Raw genomic sequence first — 27,687 nt, 5'->3', positions numbered from 1 at the left:
GCCCAGTTGAAAACTCACCTCACCTCCAACAACCTGTATGAAACCTTTCAATCCGGATTCCGCTCTCATCACAGCACTGAAACTGCTCTCCTCAAGGTCACCAATGATCTCCTCCTCTCCTCAGACTCTGGACAAGTCACCATCCTCATTCTTCTCGACCTCTCTGCAGCATTTGACACAATCAATCACTCCATCCTCCTGTCCCGCCTTCAATCCTCCATTAACATCACCGGCACCGCCCTCACCTGGTTCACATCATATCTCACTAATCGACAACAATTCATCAAGGTCAACAACTGCACATCACCCACCGCCCCCCTGTCCCATGGTGTCCCTCAAGGATCAGTACTTGGCCCCCTCCTCTTTATCCTGTACCTCCTCCCCCTCGGCAACATCATCCGCCGCCACAACCTACACTTCCATTGCTACGCCGACGATATCCAACTCTACATCTCCACCAACACCACCGCCACCACCACCCTCCCCTCTCTCTCCAGCTGCCTGGCCGACATTAAATCCTGGATGAGGAAAAATTTTCTCCTGCTAAACTGTGACAAGACTGATCTCATCCTTATCGGACCTAAATCACTCACACCATTTCCCCACCCCCCCATTACCATTGATAACACCACCCTATCTCCTTCTGCTCACATCCGCAACCTCGGTGTGATATTTGACAGCAACCTCACTTTTGAACCCCACATTAATCAGATCACCAAAACTGCCTATTTCCATCTCCGCAACGTCGCCCGTCTCCGCCCCTTCCTCTCCTTCTCAGCCGCTGAAACCCTCATTCATGCCTTCGTCACTTCCCGCCTTGACTACTGCAATAGCGTTCTCTTCGGCTCCACCTCCAAAGTTCTCAATAAACTTCAACTCATTCAAAACTCTGCTGCCCGACTCCTCACCCGAACCTGTTCTCACGACCATATCACACCCGTCCTGCGGAACCTCCATTGGCTCCCCATTTCACACCGCATCCAGTACAAACTGCTTCTCCTCACCTTCAAGTCCATCCATAATCTAGCCCCCTCTTACCTTACCGATTTGCTCCTCCCCTACACCCCCCCCAGGAATCTCCGTTCCTCCCACACAAACCTCCTTTCCATCCCGCACAGGACCAGCCGGCGACATTGGGGGGACAGAGCCTTCGCCATTGCCGCCCCCACACTCTGGAACTCACTCCCCCATGCCCTCCGTGACTGCACCAACCTCACCACATTTAAATCCCTTTTAAAGACTCACCTTTTTAGATCTGCTTTCCTTAAGTGATTCTGTATTTTATCTTGAACTTGTTTACTATCTACTGATTTTAATTATCTGTTTTGTTCTATCTTATTGTATTTTATGTACAGCGTCTTTGAGCTTTTGGAAAAGCGCTTTATAAATAAAATTTATTATTATTATTATTATTAGTGGGATCAGTGTTGTGCTTGAAGTGTTCATTTCCACCCTTGCTTCTTTTTTATGATTTATTGGTCAATAGAAGCAGCAGACCAGCGGGATTAGGTTGCCTTTTATTCTCAATGACACGAAATGTGCTGTTACAACAGCATCTTATTAGCATGCCATCAGTTGAGCCCGCAGACGACTTGTTTACTTCCTGGTGTTGGACTTTTGTTTTTGGTCTGATTTACTTTCACATAAAACCAGGTGCAAGAACCAACAGGTTTTAGGATTCAGTTGAAACAGAGGCAGTTAGAAAATGGTGTCTTATTATCCGTTAACTTTGAACAAGAATCAGACAAATTGCATTGTTTATCTGTAATAAATATTCATAGTATTTGTTCTATAAAAGGCAGTGCTTTCCACAGAATTAGGTTGTGTTTGTGGTAGTAGTTTACATAAAACAATGCCATATGTAACAGGCTTCACTGCAAATGTTTTAATTGCCAAGTACTTAGTGACAAATAAATAACTCAACAGTATATACAACTCCTTTGCTTCATGGTTTGCCAAATACTTGAAAGACAAACACTGGTCAAGGCTGCACAATACATCATTTCAGCATCTCCACTGCAATGTGTGCATGAGCAGTTGCCATGTTGTTCAAACTTTTTGCTGCTTGATGCAAAAGGAAAACTCATACAGTTCTCATTTTACTAATAAACGAGATAAGTCTGATAGCACATAAGCGACTCAGTTCTTGTATGCAATTTTTTTTTAGCTTTATTTACAAGACAGAATTTGTTGACATCCATGCTCCACATGTGTATAGCAAAATGAGTGAGGAAAAGAAGAAAACACTGGATAAGAAGATTTAGTCATAAAAACAAACACAACGTCAGTTGTATGGAAATATTTCGGTTACTGAAAAGATGATGTTGATAAAAAACACGCACTCTGTTGACATTGTCTTCCAATTGTTGCCACTAAGTGAAGGCAACATAACTAATTTGTTTGACCATTTAAATCAACACCACAAAGAAACCGCAAATAGAGTCATTCAAGTCAAATTCCTGTATTTTTTCAAATTACAATGGCGATCACAGAAAAACTAAAATGTCAGTTTTTAAAAATATTGTGCAGCAATATTCCATGCCCAGACAATCTTTGCTTCCTGGGGGCAAGCCCTCTTGAATGTTTGAAGAAAAAAAAAATTCAATATTTATCTGAACGGAGGTAGCAAACATTTAGTGTCAGAGTTAAAGAATTAACTTAAGATAAGATAAAACTTTATTAATCCAGAGGGAATTCTATTTCTAGATATTGCGGGAAAGAAATTACATTAGAATAAATGCATGGCCTAATAGAATAGCAGTAAGATATAAGTACAATACCTTACTAAACATAAAAAAAGTAAGATAAAATAAGAGTAGAACAGAAGAACATTGTTACCCATCTGCACAAACCATTGACATTAGCTAGCAGCTATGTTCAGCTTCCCAACCGCAATGATCCAACCTTATTATAAGGTTATTAGCTAGACTGGTTACATGCTAACTTACCGGAGTTAACTTGAATGCATGAATGTTTTAGACAATTATGTGCATAGCTGTTCAAAATATTAACCATTCGCAAACTGATTCTGCTCTGTGATTCAGCCAGCTGTCTTCTCTGCAGGAAACAACAACAACAGTCCTTCCTCCTGTGCTTGATCATGTTTTGAGTGTTCCTGGGAAAGAGGGGCTATTCACAGATGGATCAGTTTTCATTGTGCTTGTGTGTGTGCAGCTCTGCAATTAAACAAATATAAATACTATTTTAAATAGTAACAAAAATATAGTTGAAGAGGAACTCAGAATGTGCTTTAATCTACAACTCTACTGGCCTTTCTAGTGTTGCGTTTCACCACACTTCCATGTGAGTGCTGTTTCTTGAGCGTAGCCTCTGTAGCATACAGGAAGATGGTTCGTCAGTTATCTTTGGCCTCAGTGCTCCTTCAGAGTCATGCAGCCTGTAGCCACTGCAGCAGGATATGTGTGTGTGACACAAACACTTCCTCTCTGTGTACGCTGCTTTGAGGAACACCTCAGTTTGCATTTTCACATTTGACTCTGCTTAGTTTTACGTTTTGGAGGTTTAGAGGCCAGTTGCATTGCAGTGTAATAAACAAGTGTGCAGGAAGTAAATGCAGATTACTCTGTAGATGTCAGGTTTTCCCTGAAAGCTGTAATCACATCTCACTCCTCAACATAGTTTATAACAAACAGGATATTTTGATGAGGAGATGGAGAAAAAGGCAGATACAGACTCATGCAACTGATGATCTTGCTTCCTCTGTATAATATATGAGTATAAAGAACCTCCTTTTCAAGTCTTGTCATACTGTGTTTTGTTTGAAGAACTAACAGCTCGTGGTTGACACGTTAAGGTTTTTCAGTGGCCGATCTTGATATTTTGAGAGTGCAGGGCGACCACTGTGCTGGTAATATGTTGATGCTGTTATTGTCTGTATTGCCTCTGCTTGCTTGAGTAGATCTGCACTCTTGTCTGCAGTGCATGTATTTTAAAATACAAATCTACACACTGCTTAGTTTGTGTGGTGCTCATTTTCACTAATACTGTAGACTCATAGTTACCAGCAATGTCCTTCTCAGGTTGCAAAATCAGCTGCACTCAAAAATGTAGTAAAATTAAACACGATACTTCCCGAAGACGCTTCAGATTTTCCACAAATGAGCAGGTTACTGCAGCTGTAACCTACATTAGCAGCTATGCAAAAATAATGCACCCATAACTGCACAGTAAAGAAAGAGAAGCAGCATTGATCATGTGAAATATACTGGTGTGTGTAACTATAACTAGAGTGACTGTCAACTTTTCATTTGTCTTGAGATAACGGTGAATGTGTGGCAACATGAACACCTCTGGAAAAATTGTACTTTTGTTTCGGTGTCTTCAACCCTTTCAACACTGTGAATGAGGATTTCCGAGCATAATTGTGAAGTACATCAGTGGAATTGATGTACTGTGATTTAGTAGATTATGAGTTGACCTCCCGACGTCTTGTTTTCTGGTAAATGGATATTGCAGGCTACTGTCTTATCACTCCCCTGCTTATCCTGTGGGCAGGTACTGGCCCCATGTCCCCTCTGACTCCATCCAACTTATACTTGCAGATGCAGCACAGAAAGCTAGTCTTACTCTGTGCTGTTTTTAAATGCCATACAGGGACTGCTCTGTCCTTCATCATTTCTCCCACCGTCTGCTTACGGTCTTTCATCTCTTTCAGGTTTTTTTGTACTCACTAACTATGGGAAAAGGCTTTGATCTAGTGTCCTATCAGTAATAGCGTGGGCCTCAGGCTCTTATACTCCCTCGCTGTCTCACTCTGAAAACATATTGTCTGGGCGTGGTGGACAACTGAGTCCACCCAGTTGAAAAGGCTTTGTTTGTTGTGGTTCGGTGCAGCTTTGCCAAGGGCAACTGCCTGTGTGGGTCTCTATGAAATTCTTTAACTAGCAGTGGTCTATTAAAGTAGACCCTACATTTGCCGATGTTTTGCTGCCTTCCACCCATCAGATATAACCACCTGAGCTGGTACCGCATTTGGAGGAAATAGTTTTTCCCCCTGCTGATTGCACAACAATGCTGCAAACACACAGTGCACATTAGTGAAGTTTCTGGAGCTGTTACCTTTGCATGTGCAATATGCAAAGGTAACAGTTTTTTTTTTTTATGGAAAAAGCTTTTAAAAGCTAAGCAGATAGAGGATCATGTTTGGTAAAAGCTTGAAAAAGACAGGACTTTTGCAGCTGCCCAGAGTCAACCCATTTTGAAGATGTTTTTGACAATTCCCTGTTCTAAGTTACTGATCTATGTCAACTCCTCTTCAGTGTATTGGAGGGAAGTGGAGAGCTCATTGCAGGGATATCCCTAGGTTAGCTCTTTCCTACCCCCCATATCCTTTGTTTCTCACTCCTCTGAGGTGCCCTTTCGTCCCCCTCTCACCCCCTAAACCCACTGGTCTGCCTCTGCTCCTGGTTAGAGATGTCATAACAGAGCTGCACTGCTTTGGTATTCCTTAGAGGAATGTGCTGCCTTGGGTTCTGGTGTGTACATGTGTGTGTGGTTTGGCTGCTGTCTGTGCAGCGGATCAGGCCAGGCTGGCGCTGGCACCCTCCAAGGCAACACCTGTTGGTGCCAGTCGAGGCAGAACCAGCGTTGTGTTGTCCCTCCCCATCTTCGGCTGGCACCAGGGCAGCCAGGACTGTAGGTATGTGGGATAGAGCCATTCATACATCGAACCTGCTCGTCGTTACAGTTGTCATGATGCCAAAATTATAACTTGTAAGATATCTGTAGAAATATATTGATGCTGACATGATAACACAGCAAAAACCAAAACATTAGAAGCAATGTAAAATAGATGACAGAATATGGAACCAAAAGTTTCACGTTTTTTATTCATTGAATAAAGAACATATTGTGACATTTTCAATGCAAGGCAATAGAGGATGTGACAAGAGATTTTTTTAATGCAACAGTATGTTCATACATTTTCATATCCAACCAGTACTGGCGAAACTATTTGCACAGTGGTTCCCTTTCACCTTCACATCACACTGCTGCTTAAAAAAGATTAAGTCCTTGCATAGACTAAATGCACATGTTAATCACCCATGTTCACTCTTTCTGCAGGAACAAATTATTCAGAACTGTTGTTGATCTGCAGACTTGTAAACACATCTTACAGAAACCTGAGTTAACAATACCAGTGTGAATGCTGGGTTTGCATCATTGGTAAGTTAGCTAAAAAGATAATGTCAAATTAAACAGGACTATTTTTATTAGCTAATTGTCTCATCAAACTGCAAATAGCTTAGTTGGCACAAATTTAAGCACATTGTATGCAGGGAGTGAAACAGGAATGCTTGCTTTAAAAAAAAAAAAAGCACTTCAAATTTTTGAGCTCAACACTCACAAATTAACGCAAAATGTTTCTACAAAAATTCCAAGAACTAAGAAAATTGAGTAGAAGCTTATTCTGTTAATTTCTCTATATCCCTTTTCCCCCATATAAATTACAACTTTTTTCTATGCTGCTACTAATTAAAAGGGAAAAAAGTAACAGTACAATGTTCAAAAAATTGTTAAAAACTATTGAAAAACCACTCAGTTTTATTTACAGTATAGAACACGCACACACAATGTGAGAAAACATCTTTGATAAAGATCTAGGATGAATTGCTACCCAGTGTTTTTCTGCCAGAGAAAAACACCCTTGTTTTAGGCTGTTAACTGATTCTGGCTTTTCAGCTGTGGGTTCTTAAAACCATCAGTTCAACACCTTCAGCTTATGCATGTTGGCCATCTTTCCCAGAATCAGGAAGCAAAACAATACACCCCACTTTCCAGAGATTCCAAAATGATCACTTTGCATGTTTTATCTTGTTAACAGCAGGCTATCGGGGGAAGCATCCAAGAGTCACCTGTCTGTCTTTGGCCTCTTAGTTTTGTGAGATCAGCACTTTAGAAATACTGCATTTAACAGATATCGGTTAAGAAACTACTTGTCCAATGCCAGCTGCTCCTGAAACCACAGTGTCTCATATTTTATATCTATGTCTACACATTAAACAAGATACAGCATGTAAACAAGATACCTTTGGAAATGTTGGATGTTTTTTTCTTCTCTTTTGATGACGCTGTGCTAGCAGTTTTTTCTTGCTTCCAATTACTGGAGTAGTGTATTGGGTACACAGAGATGCACACCAATTTGTGAAATGGGAGAGAGACAAAAAATTGTATTTCTTTTTAATTATTATGAAAAAATCTATACTCTTCAGACTTGATTAGTTCTATCATATGATTAAAACATTGCATCAGGGGTATAGTGAGAAATCACTCTGATTCCTCTAATATAGGCCGTTTTACTGACCAATGGCAGATGACTTTGGGTACTTAGTTTGTAATAGTTATGATGACATTAAATGGGTTGTATAACGAGCCAATTACCCTGAGGTAGGTGAAAAGGGCCTGCTCACTGAGGGAGACAAGTATGACTTGAATGTTTTGAGAGGGCTGGAATAAGACCGAATGGCATCTCAACAGTAAAGGAGTCACGTGACTTGGCTGCTATTTGTCTTTTGGTTGGCCTCAAGGTGGGGAATGATACTCCTAACAGCTGCGGGAAGCATTTCCGGTGGAGGGTTTTCTCCTCAGCTAAGCAGACAGAGGTCCAGCAATACACTGAAGCAGGGATGCATCGATAACTGCTTCTTCAGCTCAACAAACTCAAAAATTTAAAACTGTACTGATCACAATGAAGGCCTGCTTGTGATTGTTGGTGGCACTGAGCAATAGCTGGATCTCTTTACCCACATATCCTACATTATAGATTTGTTCTTGTTTGATCAGATTTAAGTATACAGCATTTGTAATGAGTAGCGGTTTGTGGGTGGTTAAAAAGGCTTCATAGGGGCCAGTTTTCTTGCTTGTGAGGAGCCGATAACACCACTGGCGTTGGAGTGAACTGATGGAATGAGCTGACCAAAGACAGAAGTGCTGCTAATGTCCCGCTGTCTGTGTGCTTCAAAGAGCATGATGACATACAGTAAGTGCATTTCGTAAGGTAATAAAGGGTGAAGATTTGGCTGGTGCATACTCGGCATGTCATCGCTAAGCGCCTGAGTGCAAGCAGTCTCGTTGTGTTCAACTGCCTGCAGAGAGTGTTGAGAGACAGCACTGCCACCCAAGCTCCTGCTGCAGTGGACCGGAAGGTCACCTAGTTGAATCCCAGGCCAGCTCAGCCCTGGAGGAGAGAAGTGGCTGAAATATGCTTTCGCTTTCCTCGCTAGATGCAGTGGATGTGCCTTTGAGCAAGGCACTCAGGATTTTTTAAACACTGAGGAGTAGAAAACTGCAAACTTACTGGGAAATACAACAAGTATGATGATGCCTAACTGAGTTTGCTGAAAAACTAGCTAGGCAATCTCGGTGACAAAATGATAATGTATGTCTTATCAATTGAAAGTACTCAAAAACTCTGTGGTTACAGTTAACCAGTCGTCATTTTTAAATTTTGTCAATATGCATTACAATTACAGGATAAAACACAAGTTTGATTAAAAAACATAGGGATAGTATTTCAAATAGAAATAATTAATTATATATGTTTTATTTTTGTATATCTTAGCAGAAATGTAGCACATGCTGTTAAAAAGTAAGGCTAAAGCAAAGTACTATTCCAACTATTTGAACCACTACCCTCACTATGTTAAACAAATTCTGTATGCAAGAATTCACTTTCAGCAACAGCGAATGGCAAACCATTAAACAGGTAAGGTAGTGTTATTTCATAACAGGCAAAGCTGTGAATTTATTTCAATGTAAAATTGTGTTTTTTACCTTTAAATTTGAAGTGAAATAAAACCAAATACACTTTAAGAGCTTGATTTAAACAGAATACACAGGTGCAGCCAAAAAAAAATGGCAAGAATCAGATTCATCAACCAGCATCAGTTACAGATTGTTCAAATGTGAATATCATTCTAAAATATATACCTCTGACTTTTTTAATAGTTGCTCAAAGTGCACTTAAAAACATCACTTTTGACAGCATAATCGTTAACTCTAGTTTGCAGAAATCCAATCTAGTGTCATCAGAAAATAGTTTTCACGCTTTGTGAGCAGCTTTCTGATAAGGCAGGACTTAAAGCAGCCGTTGACTGTTGTCCTCAGTAGGACCTTTGCTGAAATATGTCAATGAAGGCATTGCTCAAAATGCAAGAGAGGCGAAAGTTAGTTATTAACTTGCAGACAAGTACTGATTTTTAAAAAAGTGCTTTAAAGTAAAGTTGCAATTTCAGTGTCAAAAGACCTGTTATGCTTTGCAGGAAATATTGGGTGTGATCTCAGCAGGAGATGGCATGCTGTGTTTGTGTGTCTGCATTGTTGCGCCACCGAAAAAGAGGTGTGTGTGTGAGAGAGACTTCCTCTTGAAGGTGGGGCCGTGGAACGGGATTGACATGGAAGTTATGTCTGGTATTTATGGCTTTTTGTATGTGGCTTTGTTATCTCAAGGATAGGGCACAAGGTACCAGACTAGAAACCAGCTATTAGTCAGAGTCCAGACTATTTTGAAGATGTTACTCATGGCTTTGAGTTCAAATAAAGACTTAGAAAAATTTCTCAACAGTCAAAACGCTGCACCTTTTCCTCCCTCAGTCTCACAGATACATAGCCTTGCATTATAATTCAATTGACAAAAAAGCAGGCTGTTGAAGGTGTACTGTTTCTCTAGTTTTATTGGTGCATAATAGTTGATGTCCATATCTAAATACTTGCGAAAGCTTCAGCTAATACCTTCTGTCAGATCCTAATTGGTGTGGGTTTGATGCTAAGCTAAAGATAACCCAATGAATTCCCAAGCTGAAGCAGCCCCTAATGAGGGAGCCAGGAGCAGAAAGGCCATGAGAAGTTGTTACCGTGGCTCTTAAACTGACAAATAATCTGTAATTGTGAATCATGTAGAGGAGGAATCTGCTGCCTTGCAGCTGGCCAGTAAAACCAGGCAGTCTTTGAAACTCTTGGCGGAAAATCTATCAGAACCAACTGTTTCTGAACCTTTTTTTAGCCCACCCCGACAGCAGTCCATGTACTCCCAACCCTCACTGGTATCAGATCAGTTGTCACATAACTTGGGTTTCCTTCAGTTCATTGCTGCCTGTGTGCGATGTGACAAAATCAAGCAGTTGTGTTGATCTGAGTGGGAACGTCGCCAGACTCTACATTCGGGAAACTTTAACTGGCTTTGGATGTTTTGTACCCGATAAATGTAGTTCAGGGGCTGCTTGTACGACACTCTCTTCCATTTAACAACTCAGCTGATATTTAGTTAGTTTTAGTAGCAGCCAGCAGGTTCACTTTGCCACATGTCCATGAGTCACTGTATGACTCGTTGTTGTGGATAGACTCAGGAGCTGCTCCATACAGTGCAGGGATCAGTGAAAACAGAGCTGTTCTGTGCAGTCAGTTAGCAGTGAAGTTGCTCCGTTTGTTCACTGGCTCTGCTGTCTTTTGCTTCTCAGTGTCCAGCAACAGCTTTAGATGTTTCACGGCCTTTTTGTCCCAAAAATATCCTATAAAATCTATAACTTAGAAGCTACACAGAAATGCTCCTTCAAGTTGTAAATACAAATGGACCACTGAAATGATTTTGATGCACAAGTTTTTGATTTGAAATGTTATTCTGACCAAACAAATATAGAATGATCGTTTTACCTGAATGGTTGGTTTAGAGTAAGTTCAAGCCTTTTTTCCCATCCCAGAGCTTCTTTTCTCTTGAAATTGCTTGAAATTGTGACTCAGAAGCACAACACAGTGGCTTTATAATTACTACTTGACAGCTGTAAATGGGAGCTTTGAACAAACACATGAAGGCAGGGTTAGTCCGTCTAGTGATTGACAAATACCTGCCAAAACCTCTGGCAAAGCAAGCAAACACCTAAATTTACCAACAGTCAGGCAGTGTCTGGTCAATTTCTCTCCTTGGAGATTTGAGTCGACCAGCGGTAAAAAAAAAAAAAAACCTAACTTTTTTTAAACCCATTGAAGGAAAGTCTTAATTTAAATTCATGTTTATGATGATACAATGCTACGTTTCAAGCTTACATGAAAACTATAACTTATCATTAACACATTCGGTTTCCAAATAATCATGTTGAATCATAGTTTAAGATTGCTTAATCCTGTGAACCCCAAGCAGTTTCTTTTTGGTTTTTTTTTTTGTTTTGTTTTTTTTGCCACTGTAACGTTTTTACTCACTGTGGGCTCTTTTTTTTTTTTTTTACTACAGTACAAAGTCCTGCACCTCTATAGATGTTGTAGAGCCATGACTAGAAGTAAACAGAACTCAAATATCTTTTGTGCATGATGAATCAAAAATCAAAAAAGAAAAAAACGGAAATTGAATTTCTTTCATTAAATATATTCAACAATTTAAAAAATAAAATTGAAATCAACTTACACAATACTACATACTATAAATGTCTTATTACTTACATTTTTCATTTGTTACCATATCTTTTCTGTGTGAACATAACCTCAGCAGAAAATCAGAATTTTTGCCACATGACTTGGTCACAACTGACTCATTCATGGCTCTGCTGTTTTTTTGTTTTTCCAGATTCTAATAAGTGCAAATGCTTTATTTTTGGCAAATCTTTAAGGGGACAAGTAGAAAAAGATTCAATGAAACATCACATTTTTAAGCTTGGTTTTGGATCATTTTCTTTGGCAGAATGGTGTGTCACAGATGAGCAGTTCAGGGACAGTCAGATAGTTAAAAATTCAATGATCCTTTGTGTTTTGTATGGTTGTTTCTGTGATAAATTGTGTAATCTTGGCAATCTTTTTAAAAGCAAACCTGCATTTAATTGGCCGTTGGGTTTCAGAGTTTATAATATACAGTATTTAAGTGTTGCAATAATTAGTTGATTGTAAATGAATATGCAACTGTTTTTAAACTTATTACTTATTTACGTATACTATAACTGACAGAATTACAACATGCTGTTTTTTGTATGTAGTGCACAGTTGTCAGATTATTGCAACAGCACAGTAGGTTGACTGTGTTTGGATTAAGGGAATACTAAGACCAGGGGCTTTTTGTGACTCGGAGCTGCATCATTGAGTCTGTTAGCCTTCTCAGAAGAGACAGGAAAATGCCTTTATTTGTCTTCTCACCTTTTCCTCATGCTCACCAATAAAATCCTCTGCATGTTGCATTCATTGTTGTTCAGTATTTGCTGCTCCACGCCTTTTGGAAGAAGATCTGACAAGTCTTTTTTTTTTTCTGGACAAAGCTAACTCAGTGGCTGTCCAAACACAACAGGATCTACCACGACGTACAGTGATGGGAATAATAAATAACAATATACGGAGCAGAAAATGAATAGCTGTTCAGTGTTTGGTCAGGCCAGAGCCCTGCTGCTGTTCTGTGCTGACATTAAAACATGTATCCAACTGCTTTATATACCCATTTTAAAGGTTTGCATTGCTGTTTTTTTTTTCTTCCATTGTCTGGATTGGTTGGTTAAAATCTCCACCCTTCTTTTGGCCTGTAGCAGTATTTGGATGAAAAGTGCTCTACTTGCAATGAATGCCAACAGTTTGTAAAGCGTTTTCCTCCTTCCATGCACGCTATCCCAATAAGGTGTGAAAGTAATGTACATGGTCCCATGGTTTGGACTCCGCTGTTTTGCTGAATGGTTTATAGATGGAAAAATAACCTCTATCATGTAACCTATCCTTCCTGAGACTAGGTTTGGAAAGTGTAGCTTATAGATTATACCATACCTGCTCAATGAGAGTCTGTGTTGGGACTTGTCAACTGGCAATTAATGTTTCCACAATGTAAGGAAAAACACTGCACAGTGCCCTGCTGAGGCCGTTGTTGCTACACACATTTCTATTTTCTTTTTACTTAATAATTTTTTGCTTTATAGATTGATCACACCCTCTTTTTTAATTCAGATTTTCTTGCAGGAAGCAAAACAGAAAGATTAGTGGTTTAGGATAAGACTTTTCATGTTGTTCAGGTTTCTATTTTAAGCCTGGGCTGTGGTCCTGACATATAATGGCTAAGGAAAGGGGGAGGAGGGTCCTTAGAAACAACTGTTTTGCAGAGGTGGAGGGTTGCTGTACAGCCTCACTACACAGCTACACCATTGGATACATTAATCGAATTTAAAATACTATTGTCAAGAGTGTAAATTCTGTTTTTGTGAGTATTTTGCAGCATTCATTTTCATGGGTTATCATACTGTGTTCTTGAGAGTACTAAAAACTGTCAGCTATTGTGAGTACTACATGTAGTAAACTGTAATGTAGATAGTTGATAGGGCTGAACAATAATTGAAATCGCAATATGGGCAAATGCAATGACCAAATTGTAGGAGCTGCCAATTTTTTTTTGAGAAAAAAAGTACTAGTCATGGTAAAAATGTAACGCATCGCAAAATCAGTCAAAAATAATAGCAATATGTTTTTGGTTTTTTCGCATGCTGTTCAGCCCTAATAGTTGCCTCTTGCATTGACTGACAGCCAAGATGCTTTGGACATGTTTGCAATCTTGTAAGGTTTTACAGGACTTCATAGTTGCGATGGGCGATTTTGTTTGACTGCAATTTGTAAGAATGCTTTGTCTTTGACAATTTTTTGAAAACAAAACATTGTGGCCTGTGCTCAGACTGTTTTTATTTTATTCTATCTATAAACCGTGTGCCTCCATCTTTCATCTTCTTTTCCAAAGACCCAGCCTGTCTTTCCAGAGGTTTTGGTAGTGATGGTTAGTATTTGCAAACAAACAAGTTTGGAGAGAATATGTCCTTTCAGGCCAATCGACGGCAGATTTCTGAAATCCCTCTGTGAATTTTAACTTATTTACTCCAAAATGAATGGATGGAAATACAAACATTTCCAATTAATAAATCCTTATGTAAAACATAAAGTCTAAAATCAGACTGTACCTTGTAATTAGGCAGTGCCAGCTTGGCATAAACAGTTTTTTGCTGCTATAGCTTTATTTTCTGGTCTTTGTCAAATTGGCATCTGTTGACTATTTGCTGTGTCACTCAGCTTTGTGGCTTCACTGGCACCACTTTGGTGAGGAAATGAGCCTCCTGTGATCAACGATGGAGCAATCCTCACGTTGTCATTCTTGCACGTCAACGTGGTTCATGTTGTGACCATAACCTTTCCAGTTCTGAACAAATGCTGAGTGCTCTTAACCAGAAAACAATGATGATTTTTAGTTTAGTTTCTGTAGTTGAATTCAGCCATGTAGAGTTAATGTAATTTGGTACAATTTAAGACGTTGGTCATTGGAAATAGGAAAGGTAGATGACCACATGATCCAAAAAGTCCCCATGGTGTTTTCTACTTGTAAGACTAATGCTAGATGCTACAAGCTAATGCTTGGTAAATTAGAATTAGTTTTTAGTTGATGCAGTCAGGTTAATACGTGTTGTTTATATTTTTTTTCTTTATTTGCATTTTATGCCAGAGTGTTCATTTAAGCAGTATATGTTGTACTTTTTTAAATCTCTTTCATAACATGAAGATGACTTAGACATGTGAACATAAGCTTGCTTATGTGGTAATTGATAGCTGTTTCCATATGAGGACATGCAGTGTTTCCTCTACATTCAGCAGCGGCGGGCTGCCATTCCTAAATCCTAGCCAGTGTTCCTTCAAATTTTTCTTTTTTTTTTCCTTTTTTTTTTTGTTACTGTCGCAAATACACCGCCACCGCATGCCTCCACCTTCACAGCAGAGTTCTGCACTGTCGGGTACTCGCAAGTACCAAGATAAACTTCAGACAACTATCTTGCTCAGTATCTACTCTCTGATACGTCGGGTTAATACGACGTTTGTCGCAAGAGCGCGGCCTTGAAAGTGACGTCAAGTCAAGCAACGAGGCAGCAGGTCAGAGAGTCAGAGGAGTGTCATCTTGGCAAATAGGGCAGCGACTTACCGGAGAAAAGTTTTAAGCTTAAGATATCTCATAATATATTTTACAAGTTAATTAGACATTCACAAAATATTGATGTCCAGCTAACATTAAGTCATATCGGTAGCTTCAGTTAATTGGGCCAAGTCAGTGTCGCTAACGTGAGTAAACTATTGATAGCATTAAGCTAATATCTACAGTCCATGATGTAACTACTGACTATGTTTTCAGACGAGCTTGTTCAAATATTTATTTATTTATTTTTACATTCAGCCTTTAAAAAGCCATTTCCAACTGGCCATTCAATAAATAGGTTGTACAAGTAAAACCTGCAGTGAAGTGTCATTTGTTTACGCATCACGGCTCCCCAGAGAGCCTGCCGCCGCTGCTGAAACAAATCCTGGAGGAAACACTGACATGCATTTGAAAGATGGGATATTGTACCATGTCATGAATCCGTAATTAAAGGGGAAAGAAAATCTTCTCTCTAAGGGATTTATCATTGCATTGTTTAAAACTGTGAATTAAAGTTGATTAATTGTTGATTAATTGTGCTCCAGTGCAGACCACAAAACACCCCTTTTTTGTTTCTTTCTCCCTTAAGTATTTGTTATTATATTTCTCATTTTCTCTATTTTTAATTATATTGCTTCTTTATCATGCAGACTTTGGTGGGATTCTGACAACCAACAAGAGCACTGCTGCAGTTGTACCTTTGATGTGGCCTGTTAATAAATGAAAGGCCTGCAAAACATTCTGCTCACTGTCAGTGGTGTCTGCAGGTGAAAGCAGCTGTCAGGCTGCATGATAAAACACACATTTGTACTTTGAGAAGCTGGTTAATGAGCACAACTGTTTTGTTGCCTGCAGAAATTTTGTGTTGAGAAGGTGGGCAGTGGAGTGGAGGAGGACAAAAATGTTGGAGGAAGGTCAGAGTCAACTAATATCTGTGCCGAGCACACATTCACACACAGAAGAGCTTCCTGCAGCAAATGCCTGACAGTTTTCCACTTACCTCTTCTAAATACTTTTTCTTCTTTATTTGGTCAAGATAGATTCAACCAGCCATTCAGCCTCTTTAAACCTTTATTTAAAGTGTTTACAGACGAAAACAAAAAGTTGGAAAAAGCTGGCGGTCCATTGATTGCACAGGGAGGCCTGGAGAGAGGAGCTTCTCCGTGTTTCTAAGACGTCCGAGTTTCCCACAGTGCCTTGGAAGGGGTTGGTCAACCTGGGGAGCTGGTGCCCTTGCCTGCTTCCAATCAAGCACCATCTGCAGGCTGCGGTGCTGAAGAATTTTTGATTTCCTGCACACACACTCCCCCACCACGCATACACACGCTCACACACACACACACACACACACACACACACACACACACACACACACATATTCACGGTTGCACACAAACACTCTCCTATCCCTGTTTTCAAAAGTGGGCAACTAAAAGCCGAGCAGGCTGTCTTGCAGAGTTGATCCGAGTTCTGTGCACACTGTGAGGCCCAGGCTTCATGGCACAGTTGAGTGCAGTTTGGGTTCTGCACATAATGTGTGGTTTGTTTCTGTTCTGGAGACATTGCCTGGAACAAAAGAACTGCCTCATACTGCGTGGAGCTCATGTGCAAGCCCAGCAGACTTGCAGTAAATGTGTTGTCTAATGGTGTTATCTTTAGTATGATGAGTTTAAATTGATGTAGGGGAAATATTATTGTCTGAAACTTATTTAAATGGTGAGTCTTTCATTCTGTGCACATAAACTAGTACTAACACACTAGATTTGTACTCTTACTTTGGCCCGACTTTTCAAGATGAAGCATCAGGATGTTTTAAGACAATGTTGTTGAAGATGCACAACTGTTTCAAGTTTCCATTGATGACACAGTTGCAGTTTATCTTGAGGTTTATTTTAGTCGGACTCGTGACATTAATATGGTGGGAAATCACTTTGATTCAGTGGGTCACAGCTTTTGTGATGACTCGAAAAAGCTCTTTTGTTAAGACTAGTCGGCTCTAAAATTTCCATGTGTTCCTACGCTCTGTGGGAGGCAAGGTAAGGCCTGCAGTTCTTCAGAGTCATTGAATGAGAATGAAATGTATAAAAAATAGCATGAATCAGATCACATTCTTTAAGAACAACAAGCATAGATGAGTAATCACAAAAAGAAATGAAGAAGCATGCCTTCTCATGAAGGCATGAGAGAAAGTGTAGCAGTTTGCTTGTTTCTGTATATCTGAGGTTAACCATGCTGCAAGTTGGACAGCTAAAAGTGTCCATTACAACTTAGCAGAATAATTAATCTTACTACATTATGCAGTGCAATGAATTTGATATATGATTATATAGCCAGCTTTGTGTTTTCTTTCTAGGTACATTCTTTGCATTTTTAGTCGTAACTAATCCTTGGTTATTTTTGAATTGACTTGTTTAGAGCTCTACGTTGCAAATGTGCCACTCAGGTGCAACATTACTCTCTCTTAAGTTACTAAGTAAGTAGTTTTATTTCCTGCCATGAAAATAATTTATCATCATGACTCAGTGTGATTGGATATTGGTCTTTTGAGTACTTTAAGCAGTGGCCAGTTGTGTGCTGCTTTACAGTGCAGCATTCATGTGAATGTGCATGTGTGCCCGTGTGACCCACATGCACACGTGCATGTCCGCTGATTCTTTGGAAGACTGGGGTGCCTGCCAGCAGCCCTCAACAGCGTCCACTGCCAATTAGTCCCTTTATTTGTTTAAATTTTGCTGGACCAAGACGCAACAGTTAAGACATTCCATGCAGTGCTGCTGGGCTGCTCTTTAAAGCTGCAGAGGATGTTTCTGATTGAAGTTCAGATGGGATCCTTACTGTTTCCACTGCATATGATGTTTTTCATATTCAAGCTACCATTTCCGCAGAGGGCGCATCTTCTGAAGGTTTGGTTTGATGAGATCAGCGCTGTCCCAAACAATCATGATCAGACATTCCACTCTTGGCAAGCTGAAGCTAAAATGGCATGACATTTTGTTGTGTGTTTTTTGTTCCCTGTAATGTGTAGCTTCTTTGTTTGCATTAAGTTGTTGTCTATGGGGCATCATACCACCTACATCGTCAGATGCTAGGGTGATATTTTCTCCAGAGACTCCTGTTGATTATTCGTTCGCATTTTATTTAGGCTCTAATTGATTTGGACATTTTTAGGTGCTTTGACTCTTGCAGAGTGAATGACTCCATTGATGGAGCATGGCAGGCCTGCTACCTCCAGAAATGAGTGTGGGGCTGTGGGTCAATGCTTTGGCACGGTGAATAACAGCCTCAGCAATGGAAGCTTTGTCTCTATCTCTGCTGGCAGTGCAGCGCTGCCTCAGGCCCAGTTCCACCACCGCCTTCAGGGACACCATGGACTAATCTGCCCCCTTCAGAGCCACCCCCACACATGGGCCTATAATTACCTGCAGTGGAGAGGTGTGGACTTTTTTGTTTTTGAAGCCGGGAAACAATCTAACCACACTGTTGACCTGTAACTGGGTCAGCGGCCAAGTAGTGAATTTCCTTTCCCACAACGGTTAAGCTGGCCAGCCTTCTGAGCAGAGCCTGAATGCTGGACTGTCGTCCACTGGCTCTCTGCGCCGACGTCTCCTCCTGGCCTGTAAATCAAACAGGCAGATGTAAACTGATAATGTATTAGCCTCCAAAAGTGGTGTGTGTAGCTGGATACTTTGAGGGATAAATTTTCTGTCAGCTTTATTAGCCTAATCTGCTGGAGGAGATGCTTTACTGGAGGCAGCAGGTTTTGCTCTAAACATGTAATTGGAGATATGGTACACTGTTTTCTTCTGGTTTGCATTTAGAGACTCTTGTGCTTCTTTTTTGACACACTTACAATGACTTCAACAGTCTAGTGGCATAATTGCAAAGCTCTTCATTTCCTTGTATTTCAAAAGACAGAAGAAAACCGAGCCTTGTTTAATAGACCGTTTTCTAGTTTCATTATTGAGATGTCTCTTTCGCATAGAGCTTGATAAGAAATACTTTCATAAATACATTCCATGGACTGTCCTAAATAGTTTATTTCAGTTTTCTTTTTTAGAATATGAAAACCACTGTTTTACCTTCTTGTTGCCTTCTGATGTTCTCTCCACAAATCAATTATTTAGTCTCAAAGTGCAGGTCTGTCTCTGTTTTAGGCTCCTCCTTGCTGCTGGCACCCTACTATTGACAGTAGCCAAACAGCTCCTCCTGTTATCGGCTATGGACGGATGTTTTGCAGGGCCAGTTTACAGCTTTTCAGTTATGACATTACACATCCTCATAGCTTAGATAAAACAGGCACAGCTGTTCAGATAAATGCTTTGTCTTCTTGGCAGAAAAGAGAGTCCGGTGTGATCTGAAGCATACTCTTGACTTTTGTCATCGTCAAATAAGTGTGTTTAATGCTTGTAAATTTTGTTCTGGATTATTTCACCCTTCAAAATTCACTTACTCTGTGTAAGTATTAAGATTGCTGTAAGGAGATTTCTCACTTGTTCCTCCCCTCTGCATCACACAGCATTGATCGGCTCAGACGAGAATGGGGTGTGCTTCATGTGTCACAATGTTTTGATTGGCATATTTGAACCTCCCACAGGAAGATGTTTCGAAAGAGTGCGGTTAGAAGAAAAGTGTTGGATAACACAAAACGCGGCTGTCATGCACTTCTTACCCTTTCAGTTTCTCATGACTGCTCTGTTTCATGTCACTTTTGTCTGAGTTTCTGGTTCCTTAACATCGTAGTGTAATGGTTGGAGAAGAACACTTGAGGTTTTGCCAGATCAATTCCCCAGGCTAGTTGTTTAAAATCTGGATCGATGAAGTGAAGGAGACACGGCTGCAGTGTGCCTTGGCTGCTGTCGTGAAGTTGCACAGTGGCTAGTAGTAAAATAGTGTGGTTGCCTTGGCCAGCTCCCAGGTTATGAGTATAGCTTATGCATAGAACGAGGATAGGAAACAGCCAAGTAGAGTCAGTGAACACCCAACAAGCCATGTTTTTTCTCCACAGCCAGCATTTACAACATACTCAATTGTCGGTTTACTCAGTGTACTTCGCTAGAACTACCACAGTCTTGTTTTCAAGCTTTATTTACATTCTCGAACCTTTAGATTGTGGCGGTGTTGAACTGTATTTTGAGGTATACAGAGAGGTGCTTCCAATACGTTGTTCACCTCATCAGTTTCAATGACTGTAGACTAAATATTAGAAACACCTGCCAACATAATCCAAGAGGATTATAAATCAACCAGCTTTATTCCTCATGAAGCAGAGTCTTGTAAATTTTATACCTTGGTGCGGCTGGTTGCAGCACATCACATAGAGAAACATCCACTAGCTTACATTAGAGATGCAATGGTTATCTAATTAGCTGTCAGCTAATAGAGTCATTGCCAACTATTTGGTAATTGTTTAATCCAGTTTCAGTAATTTTTTGAGAAACACAGAAAAATTATTCTGATTCCAGCTTCGTAAATGTGAATCTGTTCTGGTTTGTTCACTCCTCTGTAACAGTGAACTGAATATCCTAAGGATATGGACAAAACATGATTCTTGATCAATATTTTTTGCCATTTTCTTAGTTAACTGCTCCCGTAGCTTGTACATAACCAAGTTTCAGCCCATTGTTTTGAAGTAGTAGCTGTTTAAAATTTGTTAAATAGTATAAATGTAAGTGATGCCACTTGGTTTGGTTCACGTATTATGAGATCATTTTTTTTATTTATATATATATATATATATATATATATATATATATATATATATATATATATATATATATATATATATATATATATATATATATATATTTATACACACATATACAGAAGCCATAACTAAGGTTTAAGGCAAAACTGGAAATGTTTCCAAATTCTTTAGCAGCTTGGGGAGCTCATTTAACATTACAGTTTCATTTTCTTTAAGTGAGTTTGAATTTGTCCACTTTTCTCCCTTGTTGTGTTCTTCATGGTGCTCCAAATTCTACAACAAAACAAATCAACAGCATATTTACTGACACCAAGGGGCACAAAAAAAAATCCAGTACACAAGTGTGCTTTTATGCTTTGTGGAGAAGCCCTTTCCGTGGTTAATTTCGGGTTAAGCAACAAATAAAGAGCCCCTCAGATTTATGTGTGTGAGATAGTTATTGACAGTTTGCAGCCCTGCAGCTCTTTGTCTTTGTGGTGAAGAGAAATTTTCTGGGAATCAACTGTTCTGCAGAGCAGCCTTATGTTGGACCTTAACAGATCTTTATGTGGAGATTTGTGTCCAGACCAGGCTACTTTTCGGCCCTGTTCTTTCCTTAATAAGTGAATGTTGATGTTAAGATCAGTGGGAAAGGCTGGTTTTCTCGATAGTCAGTCAGAGGTGGTTTCCTCCCTCCACTGCTCTTTTATTAAGGAGCTTTGTGGGAAGGAGGGCTGCTGAAATGAATGCTGTCTATTCTCATTGAGGACCTCTGAAATTTTGTTTTGAAAGCTCCCAGGCATAATGAAATAGACAACCTCAAATGTCTGACGGATGTCTTGTTCAGCAGAGTTGCAATAGACCACATTGGCTCCTTTCCTGCCTCTTGGACAAGCTTACGTTTTCACTGAATGTTAACAAAATACAGACTTATCCACCTCAAATGACTATGTGAAAACTGCCGTCAGTATAGACTACAGAAAGTTGAGATTCTTTGTGTATCTTTACTTTTTACATAACTCGAACTGAAAAAACATTTTTTTTCTTACCAATTTTTCTTTCTTCCTTTGTTTCACTTCAGAAGATGATCAAAATGAAGGCGGTTTGCTGCCACGATTGACGTCCCAGTGCACTGAACAGAACAAGCAGTCCTGACCTGGCAACACACGAATGGCCCAGGGAAGCCACCAGATTGACATTCAGGTTTTGCATGACCTGCGCCAAAAGTTCCCTGAAGTCCCAGAGGGTGTTGTCTCCCAGTGTGTTCTGCAGGTAAGTGGCTTAAACACCAGAACATTGTGTGTCTAAAAGTAAAGCCTGACTGAAATGTGTTTTTCTTAAGTAGTCAGTAAGTTATTTTTAACTGTAAAATGTCTTGGTCAAAATTAAATGGGTCAAAAATGCTGAATATATAGATTTTACTGTCAGCCTCTAAATCCTCTGTCGGCTGAGCTCCACTCCCAAGCATCGTTATTTCAACAGAGCAATAAATTAGACCACAAGATGTTACTACCTAGGTGACGGATATTAATGTACACAGATTTGCAATGATATACAATCATGAGAACAAAGTGCCAGGAAATATGTGAAGGAAAATGATAAATCCGAGTTATCTCAATAAGAATTACGCTGTGTTTTGTTTCACGCCATCCTGCTTTCTGTTAACTGTCAGGACCTCTGTGTTAATGTCTAAGTGGCTAGTGCAACAAATTAAGCAGGGTTATGCCATAAATTTAGTGGGTTTCTGCGTTTTCTAAGCTGTAATTATCTGTCACTAAGACAAAATGGTATCTAAAGTCCCTTTCAGATGTGGAATACATAACGTTGCTTGATTCATCAGTCTGTCAGATTGAAGGCATTCTGTCATTTAGACATAATGTTCCTATGGCTTCATTCAGACAACCACAGCAGAGATTGAGAGAGTCACTGTACACACAAGATGCATCAAGTAATATGCAATAATTCACCAATAAACTAAAGTCTAAATCTTGAAGAAGAGCAAGCCAGTCAACTTGACTAAATAACTGATAGATTAGTATCTCCTAAGAGCTTCAGTAAAAAGCACCTGGACTTCTCTGTTTTGGTTTTTGAAGACATTTAACTCTCATCCAAGAGCTTTCTTCAGTTCACATCTAAAGACTGAGACTCCACACAGGAAATAACCTAATTTATATATAATTCCCTAAACACTGAATATCATATCCATGCGTGATGATAAGCAGACTACTACTTAACAAGCAGTAGAATACAAATACTGTGACAGCTGTGATGGCGATGAGGCTCAGCTTGAGCACGGCTGCTATCTAACAAATGATTTAATTGTAGCTTATAAACTGTGACTCTGTGATAGTTCACCTGTCTAAGGTGAAGAAAAGTACACAGTGTGAACTGCTGTCACATCCTGATTAATTATGCCTCATAAAATGTGTCAGTACTGATCCTGTCGGGGATGATTTATAATTCTAAGTGATTATTTAAGCTACAGCTTTTGCATCTTGCATGAATACCGGCAGCTCTCACTTTGGAGACATGCATATGTTTGATGTTGCAGGTATTTACTAAACTCAGAGGAAAGACTTTTATAAACAGCTGGAAGCAACAAACTATGTTTCTCTGTGATGTTTCTAAACTAATATTGGTGCTAAGCACATGAACTTGTTTACACCATGTGCTATGCAAATTTGCCCATTCTCAGACCAGTAATTTGCACATTCCTGCACATCATATAAATTTTGCTTTTACTTTTTTATCACCTAAACTTATCTGGATTTGCTACACTTACTGTTTATTGTCTTGCACCACTTGCATTCTCCTCATTTAAAACTTCTCTACTTGCCAGAGTTTACTGTAACGCACCAACACTACGTCAAATTCCTCGTGTGAAAATTCACTTGGCAATAATGCTAATTCTGATTGTGAACTGTGGAATAATCACTTGACACAACTGGAAGTATGTCACTTGTGCATGCCGATCTGTTAATGCGACTGCATGAAGTTCTACTTGTGTCATGCTGACATTAGTAGGGAAGTCTGACCCGGTAAGATTGCCATCGCAACTTTTGAAAAACGTGATAAAGGTGTTTATTCAAACAGAAGCCTGGCAACGGAAATGAGTGTATGCATGACAGGGGCTTATGTCATGGAAAGGAGTGGTACACTTAATAAACAAGGGAGTTAAGAATGTTATGGTTCGATGCATGGATTAAAATGGAAAAAAACACTGTTGACTTTGTTTCTTCATTCCCACCTGTATCACAAATGTATAGTGAGTTTATTTCCCGTTTCTTTCTGTCTTTCCTGCAGAACAACAACAATTTGGACGCCTGCTGTGAATACTTGTCCCAGGTCAGTCCGGGTTACCTGTACAGTGAAGGAGGGAACCTCAGCTTTTCTGACGACCCCAGCTTCACCAGGCTCCGTAATCACATGACCCAGCTGAACCTGGGCCCGCAGTCTCAGAATGTGCATGTGGCCCCGGTTCGAGACGGCCTGAGAATGAACGGCAGCCGGACTTTGGCCCACAGCCTGAGCGACGGGCCCCTCCAGACAGGCCAGGCCCCCAAAAGTGACTTCTTTCAGCAGGAGCCCCAGTCAGCCCCAGTGCAGGTGCCCTCCACTCTCAATGTATTCGGTGTGATGGAGCCCACGCGTAAACCGCAGCCTCCACAGCACCTCGGACTCTACCCTCTGGGTGGAGGAACAAGTATGGGTGTCCATCAGATGCCACGCTTCAACCCCATTACCGTGACGCTAGCCCCTAATATCCAGACAGGCCGCAACACCCCTACTTCTTTGCACATACATGGCGGGCCACAGTCGGGCTTAAGCAGTCCACAGGGTAACTCTATCTACATCCGGCCCTACGTTAGCCAGTCCGGTACGACCCGGCAGAACCAGCAGCAGGGAGGCAGGGCCCAGTATAGCCCCACGTCCCAGCCCCAGCAGCAGATCTACCAGATCTCACACCCTTCCTCCCTGTCCAGCTCCTGGTCCGGCCCTCAGCACTCCTCCTCCTCACATACCTCACAGCACCAGACCCAGGGCCACCAGACCTCTCACGTCTACATGCCGATCAGTTCCCCCACAAATCCCCAGGCGCCCTCCATTCTGCCCACTGGAAGCCAGGCCTCGTCTTCTGGTGTCTCCTCGTGTTCTTCTTCGTCCTCATCCTCCTCTGTCATGCCCGGCTCCCTGTCGACCATCAGCCAGTACAACATCCAGAACATCTCCACTGGCCCGCGCAAGAATCAGATCGAGATCAAACTTGAATCTCCTCAAAGGAGCAATTCCACAACAGCCGTGCTGCGAACAAGCAGTGGGCCCCGTTCATCCTCCACTTCTTCCTCCTGCCCTTCGTCTTCCTCCTCTTCAACCGGGGTGGCTACTGTCCCCACCACCCCTCTGTCCATCGGAGGCCCGGGTCTCAGCCGCAGCCAGCCCACTGTTTACATCTCTGCTAGCCCACCTACTGCTGCTAACACTCCCTCTGAGGAGGCCATCGTGGCCTCAGCCGGATCCCGCTCCCAACCCAAGTTTTATATTTCTGCCAATGCCTCCAGCGACGAGGGTGGGGGAAGGAACCCCCCCACAGTCTACATCTCAGCAAACCCTCCCCTGCAGGGGCCCTCGGGGGCCAGGAACATGGGAGGCCAAGTAAGCATGGGCCCCGCCTACATTCACCACCATCCACCTAAGTCCCGTGCCTCTGTGGGAGGGGGAGGCACGGCTTCTTCCCCTCGTGTGGTGGTGACTCAGCCTAACACCAAATACACTTTTAAAATCACAGTGTCTCCCAATAAACCCCCAGCCGTGTCCCCTGGAGTCGTGTCCCCGACTTTTGAATCGGGGGCCCTACTTAGCCTACCAGATCACCACTTTGTGGAGCCAGACCCCCTGCATCTGTCAGACCCGCTGTCACCACACAGGGAGAGGCCGAGTGAGCCTCGCAGACTCAGCATGGGCTCTGATGATGCAGCGTACACACAAGGTGAGCAATACTAAGTGGCATCACTCTGATATTTATCTAGTCTTTGTCTCCCGTGAAATCAACACACCAGGAAGTACTGATTCACAATCAGTAGTATGTTACAGGCAAACTAATTCCAACTTTTTGTACAGCTTTTATTTCCTTTTCTGATCTTTATTTACAATACTCAACACAGTAATTAGCATTACAAAGTGGCATCAGTCATTTTCATAGATCAACTCGTATGACCATGAGTTTGCTAATACATTCTTTGGATGACAAGTTAACGCCCATAGCTTTAAACCAGATTGACTGAAATGTTCAGAATTTGTTTACACTCTGAATCCACCTTATAAATAACTCTCTGTCTTGTTGGAGCTCTTTGCTTCCTCGTTCATTGGTTGTTTAGCAAAGGTTAAGTGGGTAAAGAGTGCTTTTCCTCTGCAGCCATTATGTACACAGTGATAACATGAAAAAACACCAGACTTGGTTTAATAATAAATAATAGTATACAGTTAATTTTTTTTTTTTGCTACTCGCAGTTGGCTTAAATGCTTTTTCCACTGCTTTCTGCCAAGAAAGTAATTTTACTATAAAGTATACTGTGTGATTTTTTTTAAAGTCTTTTTCCATAACATCGACTGTAATGCATTTCTTGAGCCAAACTTGCTGTCATTGTTGTTCAGCTGTGGAGAAAACACCGCTTTTCATCTCCACTACGCAGATAAAAGAAAAGGTGACTCGGCAAGTGAGGGCCAGTGTGGTGACTGTAGTGTGAGTCCTCAGTGCTAAATGCTGTGTTTGCCCCATCAGCCCTGAGACTAGCAGATTCTGTCATGAGTCAAGCACATCACAGCACTCTGCTGTTTCCTTTTTTGGGCTTTTAACTGTATTATGTGTGAGTCACTGGCTGTGGCTCCTGCACAGTGGTGACTACCACCAAGAGGGGCTTCACGTTGGGCATGCTGCCTCTGCTGCTGACCCTCATTCAGTTCAGCTTTTTCTGCTTTGAGTTGGAAAAATGTATGTTGACCCCCACTGCTGTGCTTGGCTGACTCCCATTCAAAGCTGTTCTTGATCCAGACACACCTGCCGCCACATAACAGTTAAACATTATCCATCACCAGTGATTGTTTGGCAGCAGAATAACATTATTTTTATTGCATAACTTTGCTGAACACCAGATTCTGATTGGCAAGTGAAAACCTGGGTTAAATGCAATCACACCCTGAAGTCAGTTAAGTCTGTTTGCCTGAATCAAGTAACAGCTAACACCTGGTGCCAGACATTATCCTTCTCACTCTGCAAGAATTCCTGCTGGACACTGTGTGTTTTTTGAACGCACATATTTGTTTTTTGGTGTTTCTTATTGTGTGCTTAGTAGGTTAGTAACACAGCCAGACTGCGCTTTGTGAGCTGGATGTAAGCTACAAAATCCAATTAATCAGACACAAACAAGGGAGCCTTTGCATGGTAATATGAGCAACCGCCACCCCCAATTCCTGAATCTCAAAAACAACAATTAAAACCAGACGTTGGCAATGCAAAATATAGTGTTACCCTGCAACCACACGACCTATTTGTCCCCGGTTGGTGGGTAGCTGAGAAGAAATTAAACACTGTTTCCAGAAAAGCAACCAGGTTTTTCCAGTTTGACAGTGCTCAGAGAAGACAATGGACAGTCTACGTATGACACACCTGTTTTATCTGGTGCAAAACAGATACACATTCTTCCACATTTTACTTAATAACATGTGAGAACTAACACAGTGTTGTTGTTCACTTGCATTCGATTTATAAATGTATGGGGCTCTTGATGCTGGTATGTATACACTCATACTCTTAAATTTTATATATGTCACAGCATATATGTAATACATGGGGCTGTGATTTAAAAAAAATAACCTTTCGACCTTCAAAGCACTTTATGTTTTAACCTCAGAGGTGCTGTTTAAATTAATGTATTATTAATATTATATTTCCACATGAGTGATCTGTTTTAAAGCTTACTTGAAATGACAGAAAAAGTTTTTACAAAAACTGTAAATAATGAGGTAAGTCACAATCTAAACACAGACACTGCTATCAGTGATTCAGAATCAACCACCACTTCATTGTAGTTGA

General features: G+C 40.8%; 1 protein-coding gene across 4 annotated transcripts in view; it reads left to right on the top strand.

Moving 5' to 3' along the window:
* tab2 (TGF-beta activated kinase 1 (MAP3K7) binding protein 2) overlaps nt 1-27,687 on the top strand; it is a 45,293-nt gene that overhangs the window by 8,425 nt on the left and 9,181 nt on the right. For 3 of the 4 annotated variants that reach the window (XM_023284791.3, XM_023284792.3, XM_023284790.3), the window contains exons 2-3: nt 21,679-21,869; nt 23,901-25,584. In XM_023284791.3, the coding sequence (XP_023140559.2) occupies nt 21,768-21,869; nt 23,901-25,584 (1,786 nt within the window). In that variant the 5' untranslated portion in view covers nt 21,679-21,767. The remainder of the gene's footprint in view (nt 1-21,678; nt 21,870-23,900; nt 25,585-27,687) is intronic. The other variant, XM_035954853.2, reaches the window with a different exon arrangement.

The sequence above is a fragment of the Amphiprion ocellaris genome, chromosome 12 (assembly GCF_022539595.1).
Source record: "Amphiprion ocellaris isolate individual 3 ecotype Okinawa chromosome 12, ASM2253959v1, whole genome shotgun sequence".
NCBI lineage: Eukaryota > Metazoa > Chordata > Actinopteri > Pomacentridae > Amphiprion > Amphiprion ocellaris.
This window is presented reverse-complemented; position numbering and strand designations above follow the sequence as displayed.